The sequence below is a fragment of the Rattus norvegicus genome, chromosome 19 (assembly GCF_021556685.1).
Source record: "Rattus norvegicus strain SHRSP/BbbUtx chromosome 19, alternate assembly SHRSP_T2T, whole genome shotgun sequence".
Classification (NCBI taxonomy): Eukaryota; Metazoa; Chordata; class Mammalia; order Rodentia; family Muridae; genus Rattus; species Rattus norvegicus.
In genome coordinates this window covers 18,274,270-18,297,054 of record NC_141552.1, presented here as the reverse complement: position 1 = coordinate 18,297,054, position 22,785 = coordinate 18,274,270, and the positions used below count along the sequence as shown (strand labels likewise).

Sequence of the window (22,785 nt, the reverse complement as noted above, 5' to 3'; positions counted from 1 at the left end):
ACTGCCTCCTACCACAGCAGCGGCTTCTGGGCATCGGCCACTTTCTGCTCAAGCTCTTCTATGTGCCCGGGGGTGGTACAAGCTTTTAAAAGTCCCAGGCAGTGGGCAGACCACGCACACTCTCCTGGCATCCCCATCCTCTCTCAGGACTTATGGTGCCAGAGCGGTTATCACAGGTGTTTTGATACTGCTGTGGACTGTCCATAGAGCCCTGCTTTCTGAGCCTCCCATGTCCACCCTGTTCCTGTCCAGGTTCCTGGCTGTCACATTTCTGCACGATGGTGAACAAGTTTGTTTTTCTGATTCTCATAACAAGAAAAGGTTAAGACTAAACTATCTAATCTTCAACCCCATCCAAGATCTGAGGAGGAGAAATGTTGCCTGAATAAAAGGAAATTCAGAGCAAACAGCTTCCAAATCTAAAGAAATGACAGAAATTGTTGGCTACCCTGGGAGTCAGTCAGCAAATATTCCTGTGTCACTGTGGCATCCACCTTCAACTCACTGGGCCAGGAGCTCTGACAACAATCCTTTGAAGCAGGTCACTTGAAGGACTATCCTATTTTTTTTTTTCCAAAAACTGGGACACAGACTTCCCCATGATCAACTTCTGCACAGTCTGGACAGCTTTCTGGCAGCAGTAGAGGTAAGTGGGTAGTATTTCACCCAATGGTTCTTTAGAGCCCATCATCTTTTTCAGAATAGATTGGGGACACTACCAGGAGTTGAGGTCTCTCCCACTGTGAAAAGCCTTTAACTATTAGGACATCTGAAATGGCAGATTCTTCAGATCTCTAAAGGATTTGAGAACCACCTTTGTATGTAATGTCTATCTCAGTGGACAAATGTGGCTTTTTTTCCCAAGGGATTTACTTCCTACTTAACTTTAAAAACATACACAGGAAGTTAAATAAAGCTTATTTCTGTACCTAACTAAAGCAGTACCTAACATGACTGGAAGACTGATTATTTATAGTTGGAAAGTACTAGCTTGAATTCCTTAATTATCCACGTCAGTGTGCAGTAGTAATTTTATAAAATTAGAATTTTACACCACATTGTGAATAAGTTGCATATACTTCTATCTTTAAAATGAATTGAATCATTTATGCAAGTACAATTTTAAATTCTATCATCATTCAAAAATCCATGCCATCCTAAAATATTTGAGACTTGGTATTGCTTTCTAGTATAAATAGAGATACAGTGATCTATGATTTTGTCATTTTAGTCCCTTCTCCTGATTTCCCACAACATTAGACAGAGAATTGAGGAGAGAAAGAGAAAGGAAGAAAGACATTCCTGATTCGAATCTGCTTTACTGTTTCCTCCCTGACCATGGCCAGTAAGAACTTGCAACCAACCCCCTAACAGACAATAATCATCTACAGCCCACGGCAGACAAATAACCACCCACCCACCCTTCCTCCTGAGAATGAGGGGGTCATGTTCCTTTAAGTTGCTTCCCAATGTGTGTGGGGGGACAACATGTTTTGGGGACCTTACAACAATTGGGACATTTTCCAAATCCTGGGAGATCTTGCAGTTTCCTATGCGTCCAGACCCTGAATGTGGCAGGATTAACTGAAGTCCTGGCTACATTAACAATGGAAAATACAAACACACATTCCTACTATATGAGGAAGGTTACCGGATATCTACCCCTTGAAGTTTGCTCAAAACAATTAGTCAATTAGCTTTTTATTTATCTTCAGGTCACTTCTTAGTAAACAGGCAGAAAAGAGACAGATTGTTTGCCAAATTATATCAATTGCTTCTAAGCCAGTCACCAATAGAGTTCCTGCCATCCTTTGAAGTCTCATCAGAGAGGCTCTATTTTGCACAGACTCACAATACTTATGTCTCCCATGTGGCAAACTAAAAGAACTGTTAAGATCTCCTAAAATAATTCAACAGTTTTCCCAATCCAAAGTCTCCCACCCTCCTCCAAAAAATCAAGAGCTTCCTCACAAACATCTCCACTCACTTCGGTACCAGTTTATATATCAGTCACATTTCTGTTACTGCAGAAAAATACTATGACCAAGAACAACTCAAGGAATACAGTTCTTCACATTGTGGTAACCAACCCCAACTACCAAATTATTTCATTGCTCAGTCATAAATGTAAGGTTGCTTCTGTTTTAAATTGTAATGTAAATATCATGTATAAAGTATGTCTCATATGTGACTGTTCCCTGAAGGGGTTGCAACCCACAGGTTGAAAACTGCACTTGTGTGTGGTGGTGGGAGGGGTGGTTGTGAGTTTTTTTGTTTTGTTTGTTTGTTTTCCTTTTTCTCAAAACCCAAATGCTGATAAGAACATAGGCCAATATCAGGCTCTTCAATTTTATTCCATTAGGCACTGTGTCTGCTCTCATGATATTAACATGCTGGTTTTTCTTTTTTACTATTCCCCAAAATGAAGGTGAAATCATTAAAGGTGATGCCTCCCGCAGTGCTTTACTGTCTTATTAGTTAGCAGTGTCTGACTGCCCTGCTCAGTTGTGCTTTCATGTGAGTTCTGAGATTTTTTTTTCATTCCCATGAAGATCTGTATTGGGATTATAATGGGATGGATTTAAACCTGTAGATGACTCTGGTAGGATTCGATATAATAATATAAATCATACTGATACATGAAAATGAGAGGCCTCTTCATTTTCTGGTTTCTTCAGTTTTTTTTTTATTTTTCCTAATGATTTCATTTTAACAAGTCGTTACTTCCTTAGATATTACAAGATTTTTATTCTGAATGGGTTTGTTTTCTTGGCTTCTTTCGTCATATTTATTGTTGGTATACAGGAGTTCTATTGATTTTACTGTGATTTTAGTGAATGTGTCCATGAGCCATAGGAGTTTGCTAGTGGTTTCGTAGTGGTCTTTATATATGGATCATATCGCCGGCAAATGAGAATACTCTGACTGCTTTCTTTCATATTAACATGCCTTTCCATCTCTCTATTGTCATATTGTTTGGATAAGACTTCACATACTAGTTGAATTAGATGAAAAGAATGAACATCTGTGACTTATTCCTGATTTTAGTGGAAATCCATTATGATTTCCTCCAGTTAGGATGCTGTTGGCCTTGCATATCGCCTTTATAATGTTAAGGTATGTCTTCTCCATATCCCAGATTCTCCAGGACTTTTGCATTAATCACTGTGGGATTTTGCCAAAGAGATTGTCTGCCTCTACTGCAGTGATCGTGTGTTTCCTGTTCTTGGTTTTCTGTGGTGAATTGTTTATTCATTTGTATTTGTTGAAACATTCTTGCACCTCTGCAGTCAAGCCAGCTTGATCACGGTACCTGACACTTTTGGTAAATGTCTGAATTTTATTTTCCAGAATATTATTGAGAAATTTTTCACTTAACTGTTCCTTCCGATCTTAGTTTCTTTTCTATGCTGTGAAGAGACACCATGAGCAAGGGAACTTGTAGAAGAAAGAGTTTATTTCACCTTACAGTTTCAAGGATCATGAGTCTATGAATATTATGCTGGGGTACACGGCAGCAGGTAGGACACCATGTTTCTAGAGAACTGGCTGAGAGCTTACATCTTATGTGCAAGTCGGAGACAGAGAAAGTGTTAACTATAGATGGTGTTGAATTTGGAAACCTCAAAGCCCAATCCCATACACTCCTCCAACAAATCCGTATCTTATAATTCTTCCCGAATATTTCCACTAACCAGCAACAAACATTCATATATGTGAGTTTATGGGGGCCGTTATCATTCAGATCACCATATTCCACTCCCAATTCCCCATAGGTTCTTAAACATATCATAATAAAAATACATTAGCTCAGCTTCCAAAACCCCTGTAGTCTTTCGGTCTCTACACAGTTTATCCACAGTGCTTTTCGACCCTCCAGGAAGTCCCTTAATTATTCCCCTATGAAATCAAAAGGCAAATTGCATACATCCAATGTGTAATGCCAAAAATATGTTATCATTGCAAAGGGAAATTGGGAATGTGGTGAGCCAATTCAAGGCATTAACCCAACAGGGCACACTACACATTCTCTACTTCTGATGCATGACAAAGGGATTAGATGGGTCCACTGCTCTGGCTTTGCTGACTGCAACATAATTCCTAAAACTATGTTGTATCGCATAGATCTGTGGTGGTTGTGTTTTCATTGTCACTCATTTCTAGGAATTTTAATTTTTCCTTATGTGTTTCTCCCTTGGCCCCTTCAGTAGTGTGTTGTTTGTGTTGCTGACCTTCCACGAGAGTGTGTACTGACTGCACTTTCTATTGTGTGATACCAGTTTGATTCCTTTGTGCTCAGATAGAATGCATGACACTACTTCAGCTTTCTTATCTTTCCTGAGGGCTGTTCTGTGTCCTAATCCGTGGTCAATTTTGGAGACAGATCCACAGGCTGATAGAAAATATATGTATAGTTCAGTGTAGTTTGTTAGGTCCATTTGACTGATGATGTCACTGAATTCTGCTCCTCCTCTTTTGTTTATTTGCATGTGATCTGCCAAGTGGTCAGAATAGACTATTAAAAACAATCACAACCACTATTATAGCTAATGGGTAATTTCAGATCTATCTGATAATTATATATTTAAATTTGTGACTGCTGTGTTTAATATGTATATATTTAGATTGTAGTATCTTTTGGTAATTGCAAAGTATGAAATGAATGTCCTTATATCTTCTGGACAGGATTGGTTTGAAATCTATTCTGTCAGCTGGATAGAGAAACTGCATAGAATTGCTATAGGGACCTGTGTCTTAGGTCTGTTTCCCTAGTATATCCTCTACATCTCTCATGATGGTGATCCTGTTTCTGGCTAAATAATGTCTGTTCACTGGGGAATTGAGTTTAGTGACATGCAAATATTATTTAAACCTATGTATTTAATTTTGTTAATTTTTGTGGGTTTTATTGGCTTCTTTTGATTGACTGTTCTAGTTTTGTTTAATTATTTCCTGTTTGCTCTGGTATTTTATCCTTTTCTTCAAACTAAAGTATTCCTTTTAGGATCCTCTATAGAGCTCCTTACTGGTTATACATATTTTGTAAATTTGTTCATCATATGCCTTAATCAGCACAGTAGCTGGGCAGCTGCCTGCCCTCCATGGTATCAGATCTACTTTCCAAACAATAACGCTCAACTCTTACTGACTGTGTAGCATCTTGGCTGCTCTTTGTTGCACTTGGACACCCCTCAGGAACAGGCTCTCCTCTCCCTTAACCATGGCTGCTGTCCTCTTCCTCTCTCCTCTCCATCACACATGTTCTTCCTTTATTCTCTGGCAGCTTCTTCCTCCTTCTTCCCTCCTCATGATCCTCTCTAGCAAAGCCCTCAAAGCTCACCTCCCCCATCTCTCTGCTGTGCAGCTGTTGGCTGTTGGCTTCTTTATAATCACAGTTAACTGGGAGCAGGGTCAGTTTTTGGAGGTTAACCAGTCTTGAGTTCTACATATTAGCATTAAAATACAAGCAGAATTAGGCCAATCCACTACAAGTATTTCTTTTGTTTTGTTTTGGTGTAAGTTTTCTTTTACCTTTTCACTTTTTATTTTATTTTTGGCTATTTTTTTATTAATTGGTTATTTTATTTATTTACATTTCAACTGTTGTCCTGCTTTCCACACTCCCCTCATCATATCTTACATCCCATTTCTGCTCAGCTTTGCCTATATGACAGTGTTCCCCCACCTACACATATCCATTCCCACCTCACAACTCCAGCATCTGCTTTTGGTGGGCAACAGGCCTCAGCGTAGACAATGGCCTCCCGCCACATGGGTGCCACTTAAATCAGTCCCCTTCTACACAGTTACCTAGAACCATAGACCCTGTATATACTTTGGCTGGCAGTTTATTCCCTAGGAGCTGGGGGATTGGTGACAGAGGGTCTGGTTAGATATTAAAGACCAATAGTTGCTGCTTTCTCTTCTTTTTCTGGTTATGGGTGAAATGGTGATTGTGTGCTTCATTTTATGAAATTATTGAGAGATGATTTATTTCTTGGTTTTTCTTGGGTATAGTTTAGCTCATTGTCTTGGAGTTTCCCTACTACAATCCTCTGTTGTGCTTTCTTAGAGAAAAATATTGTTTAAATTTGGTTTTGTCATGAAATATTTTGGTTTCTCCATTTATGGTGATTGAGAATTATGCTGGGTATAGGATCCTTGGTCCGCATTACATCTGCCCAAGATTTTCTGGCTTTTGGAGTCTCTGTTGAGAAGTCTGGTGTAATTCAGATAGGTCTGAACTTATTTGTTACTGATTATTTATACCTTACCCCTTCTAATGATCTTTCTTTGATCTGTGCATTCAGTGTTTTAATTATTATGTTAATGGAGGAATTGTTTCTGGTATGATTAAATTGACGTTCTGTAGGCTTGTTGTACCTTCATGGCCTTTTCTTCCTTTACCTTATGGATGTTTTCTGCTATGATTTACTGAATATGCTTACTGGACCTGTGAACTGGAAATCTAAATTCTCTTCTATTCTATTATCCTTAGGTTTGGACTTTTAATTCTGTCCTGAAATTCATGGATGTTTTGTATTCAATAAACCATACATGGTTATCTGAGATGGGTATTTTGTGATTTGTGAGGTGATCTCCTTGACCCCAACTCTTACATTTAGCACCACGTTTTATAATGAACAAGGTCAAGAATGGTGACCTCTTGCCATAAACTATATGAAAAAGGCAGGTGAATTAATGTGTGTCAAGTATCAGTAGATTCCTGGGTGGTTTTTGCTCCAGGTTGGCCATATGCAACAGTTTCAAAAGCCCAAGTTTGATGTTCCTTGGGATTCCCAAGATGATGCACTCAGACCTGACAGACAACACCCAGAATCCTCGTCAAAGAAATTGATTTATAAAATCGAGGGAACGTTACTAAATCATGTTACAAAATATTTGATCACACTGTGATCTCCAAGAATGTATTATTTACTGAAAAAGTAGTGTGTGGTATAGCAGGGCCATGGCACAGACATTTAAAGCAAGAGTTGTTTATTCATGTAAACATGGACTTAATTACGGTATGGCTCACCTACCACACACATTTATGGCAAAGGTAAAAAGTGCACTTAGGTCCAGCAGATCAAGACACAACGTGAAAGGAAATCTAGATAACTAAACCAATGGAAAGTTTTTGAGTTAAAGGATTTTTAAGAAAGTGTTCAGAGGGAACAGGACTGCTCTTCTTCTGGGAGGTCAATGAATCAGGAAAGACAGTTGGGAGCTTTACTTGACTTCAGCATCTGACTCCTGAAACTTCATTGGTAAAATTAATGTCTGGAATTTTGGATTGTAAAACAACAGGTTGGCCCTGCAGCTTTTGGCAAGGCCCATGGACAAAGAGGTCACATCTGATGGGAACAATCTTAAAAGCCATCTGATTCTGGTAAGTCACCTGAGAAGTCCTCAAGGAGAGAGGAATGAATGGGTAGCACCATAAGAGAAGGCTTTAGGATATCGGATAGTGCTACTCTAGATGCCTTGGAAATAGAAGCAGAAAAATGTAAAGCTAAATGACTTCGCAGGAATTAGCTCATTTCTCATTATGATTTTTTCATATTGGTATTTTATATTTATTCTTTTTTTAAAATTTAAATCAAGAGCCTTAGGTTGTAAGGTGAGGCGGTCTTAGAATCAGAAAATACTTAGAACACTTGTATGGCGCCCCACAACTAACACTATCTGGCTAGAAATTCTACTTTTAATCTCGTCATCATCGACAGCTTCCATTTAACCAGCAGGGTCCATGCCAGGCAGACACTGAGCAGGTTGTATGTTCTGTTAATCTCCACAACAACCCAATTCAGCAGAAACACGTCCATTTTACACCTGAAGAAACCACAGCTCAAAGCAAATGAGTATCAGGGTCCCCTCAGTCTCACGGGCTGTCACTCAGACCCACATCCTTCTCTGTAAAGGGAAGCCATGGGCCTGATGTGGCTGTGCAAGCTGACTCTGCTGAGATGATCAATGCTATTCTTGACCCTGGGAGAATTTAAGACAAGGTGACCCACAGACTCCTGGGGTAGATTCTGCCTCTGGGTTCTAGGGTGGGACACAGTATCCCTTGTCGTGGGTCTCTACTCAGCTGAGGAGTCTGCTCCCATGTGTCAGCTTCTATGGCAGTGGTTCTCAACAGTCCTACTGCTGCAACCCTTTAATACAGCTCTTCATACTGTGATGATCCCCTCCATAAAATTATTTCATTGCTACTTCATAAATAATATTGCTACTCTTATGAGTCATAATGTACAAGGTATCTGATATGCAATCTCTGTGAAGCAGTTGCCACCCACAGGTGGAGAAATATTGCTCTATAAACTTTTTTTTTTTAATGAAAGGCTTTCACCTCAGAAGTACCTGGAGCAGTTGTAAGAGCCCTGAAATACTGACAAGTTTTGGCAGGCCCAAGACTGCTTGCCTTAATGACAACAGAGATTCCTGGCTAAAGGCACAATCTGAAATCACTGTCCCCAGGTCATTTCTTGCCTAAGTTTTCCCTCATTACAATGTCTGTCTGCTTGGACATGTCTGTCCAGGAAGCCAGTCCATGTAGTCTCTGATACAGACAGAATGCTAAAGGCAAGAATGCTTTCCCTCTGTTGGCCCACAGTCATTTCTATAGAAGTAAGTTCAAATCCCCTGTGGATAAATGTGTGTCTCTCACATGGTGTGTGAGACTTGAAATGTCAACCGTTTGAGTTGACAAAAAACAAATTTCACTTCAGATTTACAGCTGACTAAAAATTATTTTTGGGAGAATGCAGAGGGTGGCCAGGTCTGCAGAGTCAGATCCCCTCCCTGCCTGGGATGATCCCACCCTCAGTAGACTTCAGCTTCACCTATAAGGTGTAATCAGAAAAATCTGACCGTAAGATTCTGAAGTCCACAATATGCAAACCCCTAAAGTTGATAAACGGCCTATATGGGGGTTTTCTCCAGTTTAAACTATTCTGGCTTCTTTTCTCTCTTGTGCTGCAATCTGTTCTCTCAGGTCTGTTGATCCTGGAAGGACCTGGGTTCAAGTCAAGGCCTCGTGGGTGGGGAGGAAGATGTTCTGTTGTGTGAATGAGTATGGATTAAGAATGTAGCCCCACCAACAGATTGGGAAAAGATCTTTACCAATTCTACAACAGATAGAGGGCTTATATCCAAAATATACAAAGAACTCAAGAAGTTAGACCGCAGGGAGTCAAATAACCCTATTAAAAAATGGAGTTCAGAGGTAAACAAAGAATTCACAGCTGAGGAATGCCGAATGGCTGAGAAACACCGAAAGAAATGTTCAACATCTTTAGTCATAAGGGAAATGCAAATTAAAACAACCCTGATATTTCACCTCACACCAGTGAGAATGGCTAAGATCAAGAACTCAGGTGACAGCAAATGCTGGCCAGGATGTGGAGAAAGAGGAACACTCCTCCAATGTTGGTGGGAGGCAGACTGGTACAACCATTCTGGAAATCAGTTGGAGGTTTCTCAGAAAATTGGATATTGAACTACCTGAGGACTGAGCTATACCTCTCTTGGGCATATACCCAAAAGATGCCCCAACATATAAAAAAGACACGTGCTCCACTATGTTCATAGCAGCCTTACTTATAATAGCCAGAAGCTGGAAAGAACCCAACAGAGGAATGGATACAGAAAATGTGGTACATCTACACAATGGAATATTACTCGGCTATCAAAAACAATGATTTTATGAAATTCATAGGCAAATGGATGGAACTGGAAAATATCATCCAGAGTGAGGTAACCCAATCACAGAAAAACACACATGGTATGCATTCATTGATAAGTGGCTATTAGCCCAAATGCTTGAAATACCCTAGATGCACAGAACACATGAAACTCAAGAAGGATGACCAAAATGCAGATGCTTCACTCCTTCTTTAAAAGAGGTACAAGAATACCCTTGGCAGGGAATAGAGAGGCAAAGATTAAAACAGAGGCAGAAGGAACACCCATTCAGAGCCTGCCCCACAGGTGCCCCATACATATACAGCCACCCAATTAGATAAGATGGATGAAGCAAAGAAGTGCAGGCTGACAGGAGCCGGATGTAGATTGCTCCTGAGAGACACAGCCAGAATACAGCAAATACAGAGGCGAATGCCAGCAGCAAACCACTGAACTGAGAATAGGACCCCCGTTGAAGGAATCTTAGAAAGGACTGAAAGAGCTCAAGGGGGTTAAGACCGCATATGAAAAACAATTCCAACCAACCAGAGCTTCCAGGGACTAAGCCACTACCCAAAGACTGACCCTGGGCTCCAACTGCATACGTAGCAATGAATAGCCTAGTCAGAGCACCAGTGGAAGGGGAAGCCCTTGGTCCTGCCAAGACTGAACCCCCAGTGAACGTGATTGTTAGGGGGAGGGTGGTAATGGAGGGAGGATGGGGAGGGGAACAGCCATATAGAAGAGGAGGGGTTAGGAGGATGTTGGCCCGGAAACCGGGAAAGAGCATACAATCAAAATGTAAATAAGAAATACTCAAGTTAATAAAGAAAAAAAAAAAAAGAATGTAGCCCCACTCTGACTGGCCAACTAAGCTCCAGAAAATCTTCCCCAATCACAAAACTGGGCCATGTGGGAGCCTAAACTGTTTAAAGGGGAGAGCTGAGTGCTTTCTCCTGGAAGAAATACTTGGGGGTTGACTGTCACTTGTGAACCTTCTGTGTTAAGTCATTTCTCAGAAGGGAAGCTTTCCTCTAACTCTTCCATGGGACCCACCCAGCACTGGGGCCTGAGGATCCTATGGTGTTGCAGCTCTGAGCTGGGAGGGGTAGCTCTCACCCTGGCATGGAGAAGCCTGTTTTCACAGCTGATCTAGATCTGAGGAACAGGGGCTTTTAAAGAAGCATGTGAGAGTATCTCCTGCAGGAGAGCCCAGTCTGCAGGGAAAGTCACACAGGACAGCGAAAAGTGACTTCGCAACAAACACAGGGAATGGGAACCAGGGAGGGCACTGGATGGATGGTCGGAGAGTTTGAGAAAGCCTGCATCTCCCTAAAAGACTTCCCACAACCATAAGTCCCACCACTGTCCCCTTCTCACAGGGGAGGCTCAGCAAAGCCTGCCACCTGCTGGGATCCCTGCAAATTAAAACCACAGTGGAGAACTGAGGAAAGCACTTTGGTGGAGGGGGAGACACAAGTCTCCAGGGCCAGGCCAGCCTTCTGTCCCTTTGGTTCTCCTCACTTCACAGAGGTGCCTATTGAAAGGTGAGGCAAGCCGGGATCTCAACAGTCTTTGGCCAAAGAAGTGAGAGCCCACAGGGCAGAGCAAGGCAAAGCAGAGCCAGGCAGAGCAAAGTGAAGCCCTGCCAGTCAGCAAATAGGCCTTGGGCATGTGGGACTGGTGGCAGCAGTGCTTGCCCTTGCTCTCCTGGTGGTGCAGAACACCTGCCTGGATGTGGGGAAACTCACAGTGGCTTGTCCTCCAGCTGCAACTGCCAGTGCTTGGGGAGGGGGAAGTTGAAGATGCTCCCATGATCCTCCGATTCCCGGGCCACTTTGTCCATGGTTGTCCATGTTCAAGGCTGTGGTCAGCCCCGCCAGAAGCCCCGAGGACAGGGAGAGCAAGCACAACTGGCCAGCAACCACCATGGGCATCTGCGGTGGGACCCAGGCCAAGTAGCCACAGAGGCGCACCAGGCAGCCAGGCACCAGCCCCAAGCCTGTGCATACTGAGGCCAATGACACTCCACTAGTCCCTCCCACCATGCACATCCCACCCCTGGCAGGCAAGATCTCTCTGTCCAGGGCTTCCCCCAGACCTCCAACTACCAACAGCTCAATGAGCCCTTACTTAATTCTTGTTAACCATAATGGCTTGTCATAAAAGGTCATTGGGAAAGTCAATGATGAGATGAAAGCCTTAAAAGAAAACTAGAGAGACTTACTGAAATGAAGAAGAAAGCTCTCTTCCCAGTAGGAGCCTGGCAGTCCCAAGCTCAGGGCACCTCATGTCCAGTCTTGAACCCAGCATGCATTGTTGTGGAGAACCTGCCTGCTTAAGGACCTGGCTTCCCACTCATTCTCCTGAGATGATGACTTTAATTCTTTTAATTTTTACTGGTTATTTTCTTCATTTCCATTTCATGTGTTATCCCCTTTTCCAGTTTCCTTTCTCCACGAAGCAGAGTCCAGCTCACAAGCCTGAGCAGCTGCAGCCATAGTGCACCATGGGGGATCCTGGGGCAGACTGTTTCATCACCAAGATCCTGTAGACCCACAGGGGCTGCATGACCTTAAAGGAACTGCAGAGTAGGAGCAGGCTCCAGAGGCAGAGCTCTATGAGCTGCTGGGCAAGACTGCTTATTCCTATTGGAGACTGGAGATCAGGCAGGGATCACGCTGTAGGTGGCGGCTACTACTGAAGCCTGTGGCTTCAATCTCAAGTGCATCCAGGGACCATGCTACAGATTGCCCAAGCCTCTGCAAGCTCAAACTTCTGGGACAGAGTCATTATGCAAAATCCCAGAGAAACCTCTGCAAATATCCACACCAAGTTTTTAGGAACAGAGCTTCCAGGTCCTGAAGAATCATGAGCTTTCTGGGCTTAACCAAGAGGAGCCGGCCTTCTTCCTGGTACAGGGGGATGCTTTTCTCCTGCAAAAGTTACTACAAAGGAGACAGCCACAAACAGATCTGCTTGAAGCCACAGCCATGCAAGAGAGTCCAAGTCTGTGAGCACTTCACCCAGGCCAACTGCCGTTACCTCAACTGTCTCAGGTCTCATGACCTGATGGACAGGAAGGTGCTGACCTCCGTGACTGAGCACGGGCTGAGTTCTGATGGGGTCCAGAACATCCAGGACATCTGCAACAACAAACACATTAGGAGGAGACCCACTGGCATGAGAGCTCCTCATGAACATCATAGCAGCAGGGCACACAGAGACAGAAGCAATAGCAGAGACTGATTCCTTCCAAACAGCCTAGGATTTCTCTCCCATGTCTCATTTTGGCATCTGGTTCACCTTGTCCAGATGTCACCAGCTGTAAGGATTCCCTGGAGGACGTGTCTACAGCTGTCACTCAGGAGGTCAAGAACCTGGGGACCCAGGACTCTGCACAGCTTTCCTTGGTCTCATCTAAGGCTGCTGGTGTCTGAGGACCCAGTCACATGAGAGCAAGCCAGGGGTTTTCTGAGAATGGACATCTGGATGGCTTCTTTTCTAGAAATCCTACTGATTCTTTGTAAGCTCCTGCCCTCTCTGCTGGCTTTCTTCTTGCTGCAGCAAAAAGAGATGAGTCCATGTCCATGAGAACAGGCATGCCTTCTGGACACCGCATGGAGGTCAAGGGAAAGAATGAGGCTCCAGACATCGATTACATCCCATTTTAAATGGTTCTATTGATGGGGTGACAATGGAAGAAGCAACAGACTCAGGAATTCTAGGTAAAGGTAGAAACTCAGGGAAGGAGTTTGGCAATGTTCCTTCTCTTTCAATTCAGTGGAATAATTGAAGCACTATTGTTATTGGGTCTTCATTAAAAGTCTGGTAGAAAGGATGCATTAAAGCCATGTGGCCCTGATTATTATTATTTTTAATTTTTGGAGTGGCAGCCTTTAATGACTGTATCTATTTTCTTATGGGAATTATTCATTACCTTCCCAGATCTGTATTTAACTTGGTATTTGTTATCTGTTAGAAAAATCACCAGTATCAAATAGATTTTTCACTTTTCTGTAGTAAAGGCCTCTGAAGTAAGCCCTAATGATTGTTGAATTCACTCAGTGTCCTTTGTTATATCCCCCTTTTCATTTCTGATTTGGTACTTTAGATATAGGCTCTGTGGTTTGTCTGTCTTGTGGATCTTCTCAAAAAAAAAAAAAAAAGCCAGCTCTTGCTTTGCTTGGCTCTTTGTATCATTCTCTTTGTTTGTAATTGATTGATTTTAGTTCTGAGTTTATTTCCTGCCATCAAATCCTACCAGACTCTCTATGGGATGAGGCTTTGCCTCACCTTGGTAACAGCAGCATGTGATACATGAAGCTTTTGCTGCTCTCTGTAGTGGGGACGACGTCACAATTTCACTGAAAACCATGCACAGCCTCGTTTTAGACTGTATTAAAGTAGCCCACGATTTCAGTGCTCCCTGCAAGGTGCCATGAGACAGTAGTAACATGAGTCTGCCTGCACCTCGACAGTTTTCACTAGGGACTTCTAAGTGATTTTATGAAAATTTATAGTGAGTTCATGGATGAACATGCACAAACACAAATGCACACACACACTTTACTGGCATGGTGCACATTCTTTCCACACAAAGAAGAAAGTGAGTATTAATGAAAACACACCAATAAAGGAATCGATGGACGGGGTTGTGGGGAAGCTGGGGCTTAGAGTTATTTAAAGGCCCTGTGCAGGCTCTCCTTCTGTTGGAGGCTAAACTTCAAGTGCAATGGGGTTCTTTATTTTCTTTCTGTATAGCACACAGAGCTAGGGTGGAAACTAGTTTTTGATCATATTTGGCAAGTACTAGAACACTGAATTAATTCCTAGGGCTGGAACCCTATTAATGTTCTACAGAATTACAGGGCAGGCTGGATGAAGACTCTCAGCTGACAATGTGGACATCTCAAGACAGGCACTGGACAATGGCTGACAGACTTGTATGAAGACTGGAAATGTTTTGCTATCTCAGAGGAAAAGAAGGCCCCTCCGACTACACTGTACTCTAAGGACAGTTTATTCAGGTAAGGGATGACATGAACTGTTGTCTCATGTCACAGATGTGAGCACAAAATATCCTAGGTATTGTATGCCAATGGTAGCATTAACAGAACAAATCACACAGTGCTGTGAAGATATAGAATATGACTATATGTAGCAAGAACCAGGCCTCTTCTAGTTTCTAAGATCATACCTGAGAACCTCAAATATAGTAATAATGTGATAATGTGGTATAAGTCTAGTTACAACTAGTTTCTATTGTGACACAGATGACTCTTTTTGTGTCATGGTCAGCTTATAATAAATGACTAGACCTAAGCATGAGAATAACCAAATACTACATTGCTTCTCTAGCTGCTGAGCTTTTAAAAGCCCTGGTGTGACAGCAAGCTTTTGTGGACATCTGGATTATTCCTTCTGTACTTTAACTCTCTAAGTCAACCCCACTCTGAGTAAGTCAGTTCCATTCCATAAGTTGGAAATCAGTCAACTGGAAAAAAAATACTTTCTCAATACAAACACAGATTGGCCATGGAAAAAGGGCAGCTTGAACTGTCCCACCTAGGTCCTGGGCTTGCACAGGCCTGCTCTCCAAAAGAAACGTGTGTTCACAGCTGCAGGCTGCATTCACTATGGATGCTCTTGAGGTTCCAGCTGGTGGATAAGCTCTGGGGCGGGACAGACTCGCCCTGCAGCTCTATTGATGGGGTGACAATGGAAGAAGCAACAAACTCAGGAATTCTAGGTAAAAAGAGAAACTCAGAGAAGGGGTTTGGCAATGTTCCTTCTCTTTCAAATCAGAGGAATAATTGAAGCACTATTGTTATTAGGTCGTCATTAAACGTCTGGTAGAAAGGCTGCATTAAAGCCTAGTGGCCCTCATATATATTTTTTAATTTTTGTAGTGGCATCGTCTAAATACTATCTATTTTCTTATGAGAATAATCTTATGACTCTTTGTATTATCCTCTTTGTTTGTAATTGAATGATTTTAGTACTAAGTTTATTTCCTGCCATCAAATCCTACCAGACTCTCTGTAGGATAAGGCTTTGCCTCATCTTGGTAACAGCAGCATGTGATAAATGAAGCTTTTGCTGCTCTCTCTAGTGGTGATGACGTCACAATCTCTGTGTAAACCATCCACAGCCTGTTTTTAGGCTGTATTATAGTAGACCACCATTTCAGTGTTACCTGCCAGGTGCCGTGGGACACTAGTAACACACGTCTGCATGCACCTCGACAGTTTTCATTACAGTCTTCTAAGTCATTTTATGAAAATTGATAGTGAGTTCATGGATGAACATACACAAACACCTGCACAGAAACACAAACAAACACAAACTCTCTCTCTCTCTCTCTCTCTCTCTCTCTCTCTCTCTCTCTCTCTCTCTCTCTCTCTCTCTCTCACACACACACACACACACTTTACTGACATGGTACACATTCTTTGCACACCAAAAATAAAGTGAGCAGTAATGAAAATACACCAATAATGGAATTGATGGAGGGAGTTATGCAGAAGCTGGGACTTAGAGTTACTTAAAGGCCCTATGCAGGCTCTCCTTTTGTTGGAGGAAAAATTTCAAGTGCAATGTGGTTCTTTATTTTCTATCTCTAAAGCACACAGGCTATGGTGGAATGTAGGGCTTTGAGCATGTTTGGAAAGTACAATCACACTGAATTAAATCCTAGGGCTGGAACCCTATTAATCTTCTACAGAATTACAGAGCAGCCTGGATGAAGACACTCAGCTGAAAAGGTGGACATCTCAAGACAGGCACTGGACAATGGCTGAAGACTTGTCTGAAGACTGGAAATATTTTGAAAATTCAGAGAGAAAAAAAAGGACCCTCTGACTACACCGTACTCTAAGGACAGTTTATGCAGGTTAGGCATGGCATGAACTATTGTCTCATGTGACAGATGTCAGCACAAAGTATCCAAGGTATTGTATGCCAAAGGTAGCATCAACAGAACAAAGCACACAGTGTCATGAAGACATAAATTATGAGTTTGTGTAGCAAGACCCAGGCCTCTTCCAGGTTCTTAGATAGTAACTGAGAACCTCAAATACGGTAGTGATGTGATAGTGTGGGGGTGAATCTAGTTACAACTAGCTTCTATTGTGACACAGATGACTCTTTTTGTGTCATGGTCAGCTTATAATGAATGACTAGACCTAAGCATGAGAATAACCAAATACTACATTGCTTCTCTAGCTGCTGAGCTTTTAAAAGCCCTGGGGTGACAGCAAGCTTTTGTGGACATACTGGATTGGTCCTTGTGTACTTTAACTCTCTGAGTCACCTCCACTCTCAGTAAGTTAGTTCAATTCCATAAATTGGAAATCAGTCACCTGGAAAAAATACATTCTCAATATGATCCCAGATTGGCCATGGAAAAAGGGTAGCTTGAACTGTCCCACCTAGGTTCTGGGCCTGCACAGGCCTGCTCTCCAACAGAAACCTGTGTTCACAGCTGCAGGCTGCATTCACTATGGGTGTCCTTGAGGTTCTTCCCTAAACTGCCTAGATTAAAATAATTTTCATGCTAACAATCAAAAAACTCATTATGCCAATCTGGCCAACAGGAAGCTAATTTCTATTCTGTATTTTGTCAGATGTGCAGAATACATATGGTCATCATTGATAATAGGTGAAAGATCTGCTCTAATATGGACACTAAGTGGTACTGGAGGATGATCCTGACCCACAATGAGGAGTGGGAACACCAGAGCCCTGTAGGGATGGCTGGCAAGCTAACACATTGAGCATGCACAGCTCAGTAAATTTCCTGTGAATACTCATCTCCTGAGATCTCTCTATTTAATTGGAGGTGATCCTGTCCACCTAATACAGTACATGATGTGGAAGGACAAAAGCACCTGCAGGAGCTGTGGTGATGACTCACAGGATAGAGCATCTGCTACTCTCTCAGAAGAACCACATGGACCCTAACAATTGGGTAAAGCATGTCAGTGATTACTTCATAAAGTGTGTGTCCGAGAAACAGCCACATTTTCCACACAAAAGACACTGTCACACTGGGTACCCCTTGGTGACTTTGAATTCACTTATTAGCCCAGGATCCATGGAACATGCAGAGATCCATCTCCACCTGTCAGTTCTAAGTCCACAGGAGGGGACAGAACCCTTGAATAAGAATGATGGTCTTAAGAGTCAAGAGATAGAATTCAATTTTTATTCATAAGGAATTCATTTTTACAACAAAACAGGATTAAAACAAATAAATTAAAATATTTAAAAATATTTGAAAAGATAAAAACAGTAACAAGAACATATAAATATGAAACAACAAAAAGAAAATTTCAATTAAAATCATAACAAAAATATTTCTAAACACCACAATCTTAACGAACATTTGGAAGCACAGATGTATTGCTGTTTCTCCTCTTGCACACATAATGAAGGGCGGTCCCCCAAGTTGTCTCTCAGGTGCTTTTTTCTGAGAAGAAAGTAAGACCTCAATCAGTTTGGCTGGCTTAGTGTTATATAAATTTAGGGTCTCTAAGCAATGACAAATTAACTCTGAGGAAGAATACTCATCCAAAAAATTTGTTACCATTCAGGATGTTTGTCATCAGGGACTCCTGAGAAAGCAACTTATTCTTCAGGAAGCTCTCTTACTGGTGTGTGTCCAATTCCAGCTCTCTTGCACTTTCTGAGACCTGGGAGAGGAAGGCAGTTTTTCAGACACTGATTTGGTGGTGAAATGCAAGGCAGCTGTCGGAAGGCTGCCTTCTACCATCTCAGTTCTATTGGACAGTCAACATGGACCTTTTAACTGATATCATTGTTGCTACTCTTTGGGAAGGGCAAAATCTCCAGAGAGCCTCAAAGTAATATGGGCTGCCAATATGGGACCCAGACTTATACCAGTGCAAACCAAGAACAGGGCAATGGAAGGAACCTCATTGGGTTGCAGGAAGAAAGTAGATGTTCATATGTCACCAAGGTTAAAACCAATGACAAGTTCTAATTTGACATTTGCACTTTGTTCTTATCCCGCAAAGGTGCTTCCCACACAAGAAGTCACATGACCACAGAGTGTCATTTGTCAAAGAACCAAGAACTTGTTCAAAACTCCACAGAGCATCCAATCTATCACGTGGATATGCAATAATGAGGTATGTTATTAATCTGTCACCATTTCTATACTGCAGCTTCAAAAAGAGCAGCAAAATATGCTTGCACAATAATTCAGTTTCTGAAAAGTGGTTGGCTTCCCAGAATACTTGTGCATAGGCAGAGCAATGAACAATTCCATTACATGAGGTGGTTGGCTGGTTGTGAGTGTAAATTAGAAAGGTGATAGGAGAAAGCAAAGATGTTTCAAATTGGCAAACTTTATCAGATATTTTTAAGCTAACACAGCTGCTCAACCCTACCAGATGATGCTGGGTCTGGACGTTGCTGGTCTTTATCTTTCTTGTTGAAGTCAACCAAATTTTTCTGGTTCAGTGCACAATCAAGATGTACCTCCTTGCTCTCCTGCTTCAGTGGGACCAACTTCTTCATACATGTGTTCTCCATCAGGAGCTGGCTGAGCAGGTTTCTGGAAATACAGTCTGCATAGTAAGATCATGCTGCCCCTTTCTCCCATTCCCACTCCCGAGTGCCACTAACTCCACCAGGACCCAGATACCCATGAAGACTTAACAGAATTCATTTCGATACATATAAGGCTGCTGCACAAACCACAAAGAGTAAATTCCGGGAAGAATAAATTGTTTGTTTGGCCCGAGCACCAATTAGTGTCCACATCTCTCAAAAAGAACATGGATCTACAACTATCCATGAAAGCCCAATGCATGGGGGCAACATCAATTAGTAGTGGGCAAACACCCTCAAAGGAGGTCAGTAGAACCAAGAGAAGGTCATGCTAACCATGTGGTCCACACACTGAGTTTTGTAAAACCTGGTATGACACCATAGGTCCAGGTCAGCCTAATAACCTGCTGACTTCAATCAGTGCTGTTCTATCTAGAGCCTTCTGAAGATGCCTAGACAATCCTGGGATGAGTAACAGTCTTTTGTGGAACTGAAAACTGAGTCCTAATGACCCTGGCACACTGATGTGTAAACAGCACAAGAGATAGAACCAGAGCTGAAGACCGTCCAATCCAGAACAAAGAAAGTCAGAAATGGCCATTCCACAGGTGATAGGCTTTCTGACCAGGACTTACCTAGAGAAGGTAATCTCCTTCTTCAGCTTATGGCTGTTCTCATGGATCTCAGTGTTCTCCATCTCTAAGTTGTGCAGAATTGACATGACCGCCTCCTCCATTCTCTCCAGGTCTTCATAATATGGATTTGGCCTGAAGTGTGGCCTGGCCCCAAATGATAGAATACAATGAACATCAGCATTTAGGAATATATGAGCTCAGGGTGGGTCCTGTACTACCCCAGTCCTGGAAGGACACCTTCTGAATTCTACATATTGGATCTTCTTCAGCTTCAGAAACGTGTTTTTCTGCGTCCAGGACACCAGAATCTTGGCATCCAGATGGAGGCTTCCCTGGCTCCCTTTGTTCAATCAAGAGGAAATCTGCAGTCAAGCCAGTTGAGCTATCAAGAGCCTAGGCCACACCTCTCCATGCTCCCCCACCCAACACAGCCAGAAACCTGTGATTTCTTTTCTCCTGTTTTGACAAGAGACCACATATCAACACAAAATTATAATCTGCACAAGGAATACAAATATACAGACAAACGTGGCCACATAGTCAAAGAACTGTACTGTTGACAGTGGGGCTCCCAGAACAAAGCATTCACATGACCATGAAAGTGTTACAGATAAATACTCAGGCCAAGACATAGACCCCTATATTCCATGTGTGGAGGGAAATATAAACATATAAAAGTTGTGCATATGCATTTGGATGTATGCACACACAGACTCACAGACTGAGACACACCCACAAAAAAAAGAGAAAAGTTAACAGAATCAGAGAAAGAGAAAAACAAATATGGAAACAGAGAGTACTGTGAGAACCAGGAGAAATGCATGCACCATTGCTGTCTCAGAGTGCAAGACACACAGACAATAACAAACAGGCCTGAGCCTGAGACCTTCTCGTCAAGCATTGAGATGAACAGTTTGGGAACAGGCCCCTCGGGCTGCTGCCTGGATCTTCCAGCACTCAGTCCCCTGCCTAGCAAGTACAGAGACTCACCATAAACTCACTGCAATTACAATCTTGCAAAGCCACCATCTGTCAAGGACTTTGCAAATGCACACTAGACACTCACTCTCCCTGACTTTATCCCCGAATTCTTCATTCAGACCACAAGATCTGCTTTTCAATAAATTAAGCAGATGAGTCCATTTTCCATCTTGCTCCTCAGGAAGGGTCAAGGTTCTGAATCTCCTCTATATGGGAGGTGAGGTTTAGCACAGGGTGGTTAGGGAGGCACAGCTTTCTAGAACCCAAAACCTTAATAGGATAAGAAGAAGGTGACCTTGCAGACCCAGGAATGAAACAAGAGCATTTGGAGCGATTCATACCTGTTCTTCATGGATCTCTCTGTCAGAAACCTCAGGCGATCTCTCAGGTCATTTCTCTCCTCGGTAATGAGCTGCAGCTCTTTAATCAGCTTCTCCTTTTCCTTCTTGGCCTGATTCTCGCTTAGTTCAGTGCCAGGGGATGATGTTTCTCTCCCAGCGTCTGTAGGTAGAAGAACACAAGTGAACCTGCATGGGGAGAATGCATAGAGTGTACATAGACCACAGTTAGGCCTAAACAGGAGAACAAGCCTGGACCCAGTGTCACTGCTAGGCGATTGGTCTATGCTTAAGAGGCCTCCTCAGTGGATCTCAGTTCTCCCACTACTCTATAGAGACCAAGAGATGTAAGCATCCAGGTGTTCCCTATTCCGGACATCAGGTGCTTACATGGACCACGGAGATGGCTTCTCCAGGATTATCATCAGCTGAACAGGGTACAGCTTGGTTTCAGGACCCTCACCCCTGTGGGTTCGAACTCAGATGATAAATTCACCATCCACAAGACTTGAGTGATTGGAGACACTCAGATGTCCTACCCTGATACTCTAGGCCAACAACTTTGGATTAAAAACACATTTCCATGGAGGACATGTTCAACAGACTTATCAGTTCCCCTATTTGAAATACCAAATGCCCGAGAAGTTCCAATAGGTTACAGGATGAATCTTGGTCCACATGTTCCAAATACTTTTGGTATTTTAGAAACATGTTTGTAACACACAACCTCTAATATATAAAGCTAACGATGACCCTGCCAGTTAGAAGAAATCAGAGGAGGTCGAAGAACATAAGGTTATTGCCTGGAGCACAATTCTCCCCCTGTTCCTACTGTCAGATATCCACTGTATTTAAAGAAGCAATGATAGTGAAGTACATTGCTGCCCTGTCTAAACTCAGAAAAGGTTGACCCTCCATGACTCCTGATGGTGTTATTATACAATGTAACATAACAAATGCACTGTAAAAGTAAGGACCAGAAGTTCACAGAATAATAGCATTGGCCTTACCATATCCTCCCAGTGGGGATGGGGAAAGTAAAGTTCTGAAATCCTGACTTTCAGGAATTGTGATATTCATGGAAATTCAATTTCTTTTCAGATGCTCCAGTTGTTGTGGCCCATTGCTAGAAAGGTCAGCTTAAGCCTGCAGCCCCCCTGGCAGGAAGCTCAAAATACACTACCCAGAACTTACTCAACATTCCCCAGAAGTGCTGTCTTTGTCCATCATTACTTTGAGACGAAAGGCTAGACTCCTTCACTTTAGTCTCTCCAGAATCGACGTTCCCCTTCCCAAAATGCTTGCGAGGACGGGAAAACATGTCTTAGCTTGTAACCGCCAGACTCAGACTGAGAGAAACTAGGGCACTGGTTGTCACTACAACACTGGTGACATCACAGAGGATGCCAGAACTCTCTAGGAGACAATAGAATGTCCAAGAAGGGACAGCAGATGTCATGGAGAGCAGACTTTGCCTCCCTGCTAATGTTCTCCCTGTACTGAGCATAAGCAGAGGTGCCCTTTCCAGGAGACTTTCCTGGGGCAGAGCCACTGAGCATCTC

At 42.6% G+C, this 22,785-nt stretch overlaps 2 protein-coding genes across 10 annotated transcripts in view; one reads left to right on the top strand and one right to left on the bottom strand.

Moving 5' to 3' along the window:
* The first annotated feature begins 15 nt into the window (after positions 1 to 15).
* Positions 16 to 22,785, top strand: part of LOC147998954 (disks large homolog 5-like) — a 124,855-nt gene continuing 102,085 nt past the window's right edge. Inside the window, exons 1-5 of one of the 2 annotated variants that reach the window (XM_087595896.1) lie at positions 568 to 646; positions 7,312 to 7,393; positions 14,554 to 14,720; positions 16,418 to 16,585; positions 18,732 to 18,845. The gene's annotated coding sequence lies outside the window, so the exon portion shown is untranslated. Of the gene's footprint in view, positions 647 to 7,311; positions 7,394 to 14,553; positions 14,721 to 16,417; positions 16,586 to 18,731; positions 18,846 to 22,785 lie in introns of both variants that reach the window. The other variant, XM_087595895.1, reaches the window with a different exon arrangement.
* LOC147998959 (disks large homolog 5-like) overlaps positions 17,878 to 22,785 on the bottom strand; it is a 37,389-nt gene continuing 32,481 nt past the window's right edge. For 7 of the 8 annotated variants that reach the window (XM_087595689.1, XM_087595687.1, XM_087595691.1 and 4 more), the window contains 5 exons: positions 21,227 to 21,386; positions 19,905 to 20,048; positions 19,107 to 19,273; positions 18,281 to 18,386; positions 17,878 to 18,163 (listed from right to left, as the gene is read on the bottom strand). In XM_087595689.1, coding sequence (XP_087451815.1) covers positions 18,322 to 18,386; positions 19,107 to 19,273; positions 19,905 to 20,048; positions 21,227 to 21,237 — 387 coding nt within the window. In that variant the 5' untranslated portion in view covers positions 21,238 to 21,386 and the 3' untranslated portion in view covers positions 17,878 to 18,163; positions 18,281 to 18,321. Of the gene's footprint in view, positions 18,164 to 18,280; positions 18,387 to 19,106; positions 19,274 to 19,904; positions 20,049 to 21,226; positions 21,387 to 22,417; positions 22,575 to 22,785 lie in introns of those variants that run through there. The other variant, XM_087595688.1, reaches the window with a different exon arrangement.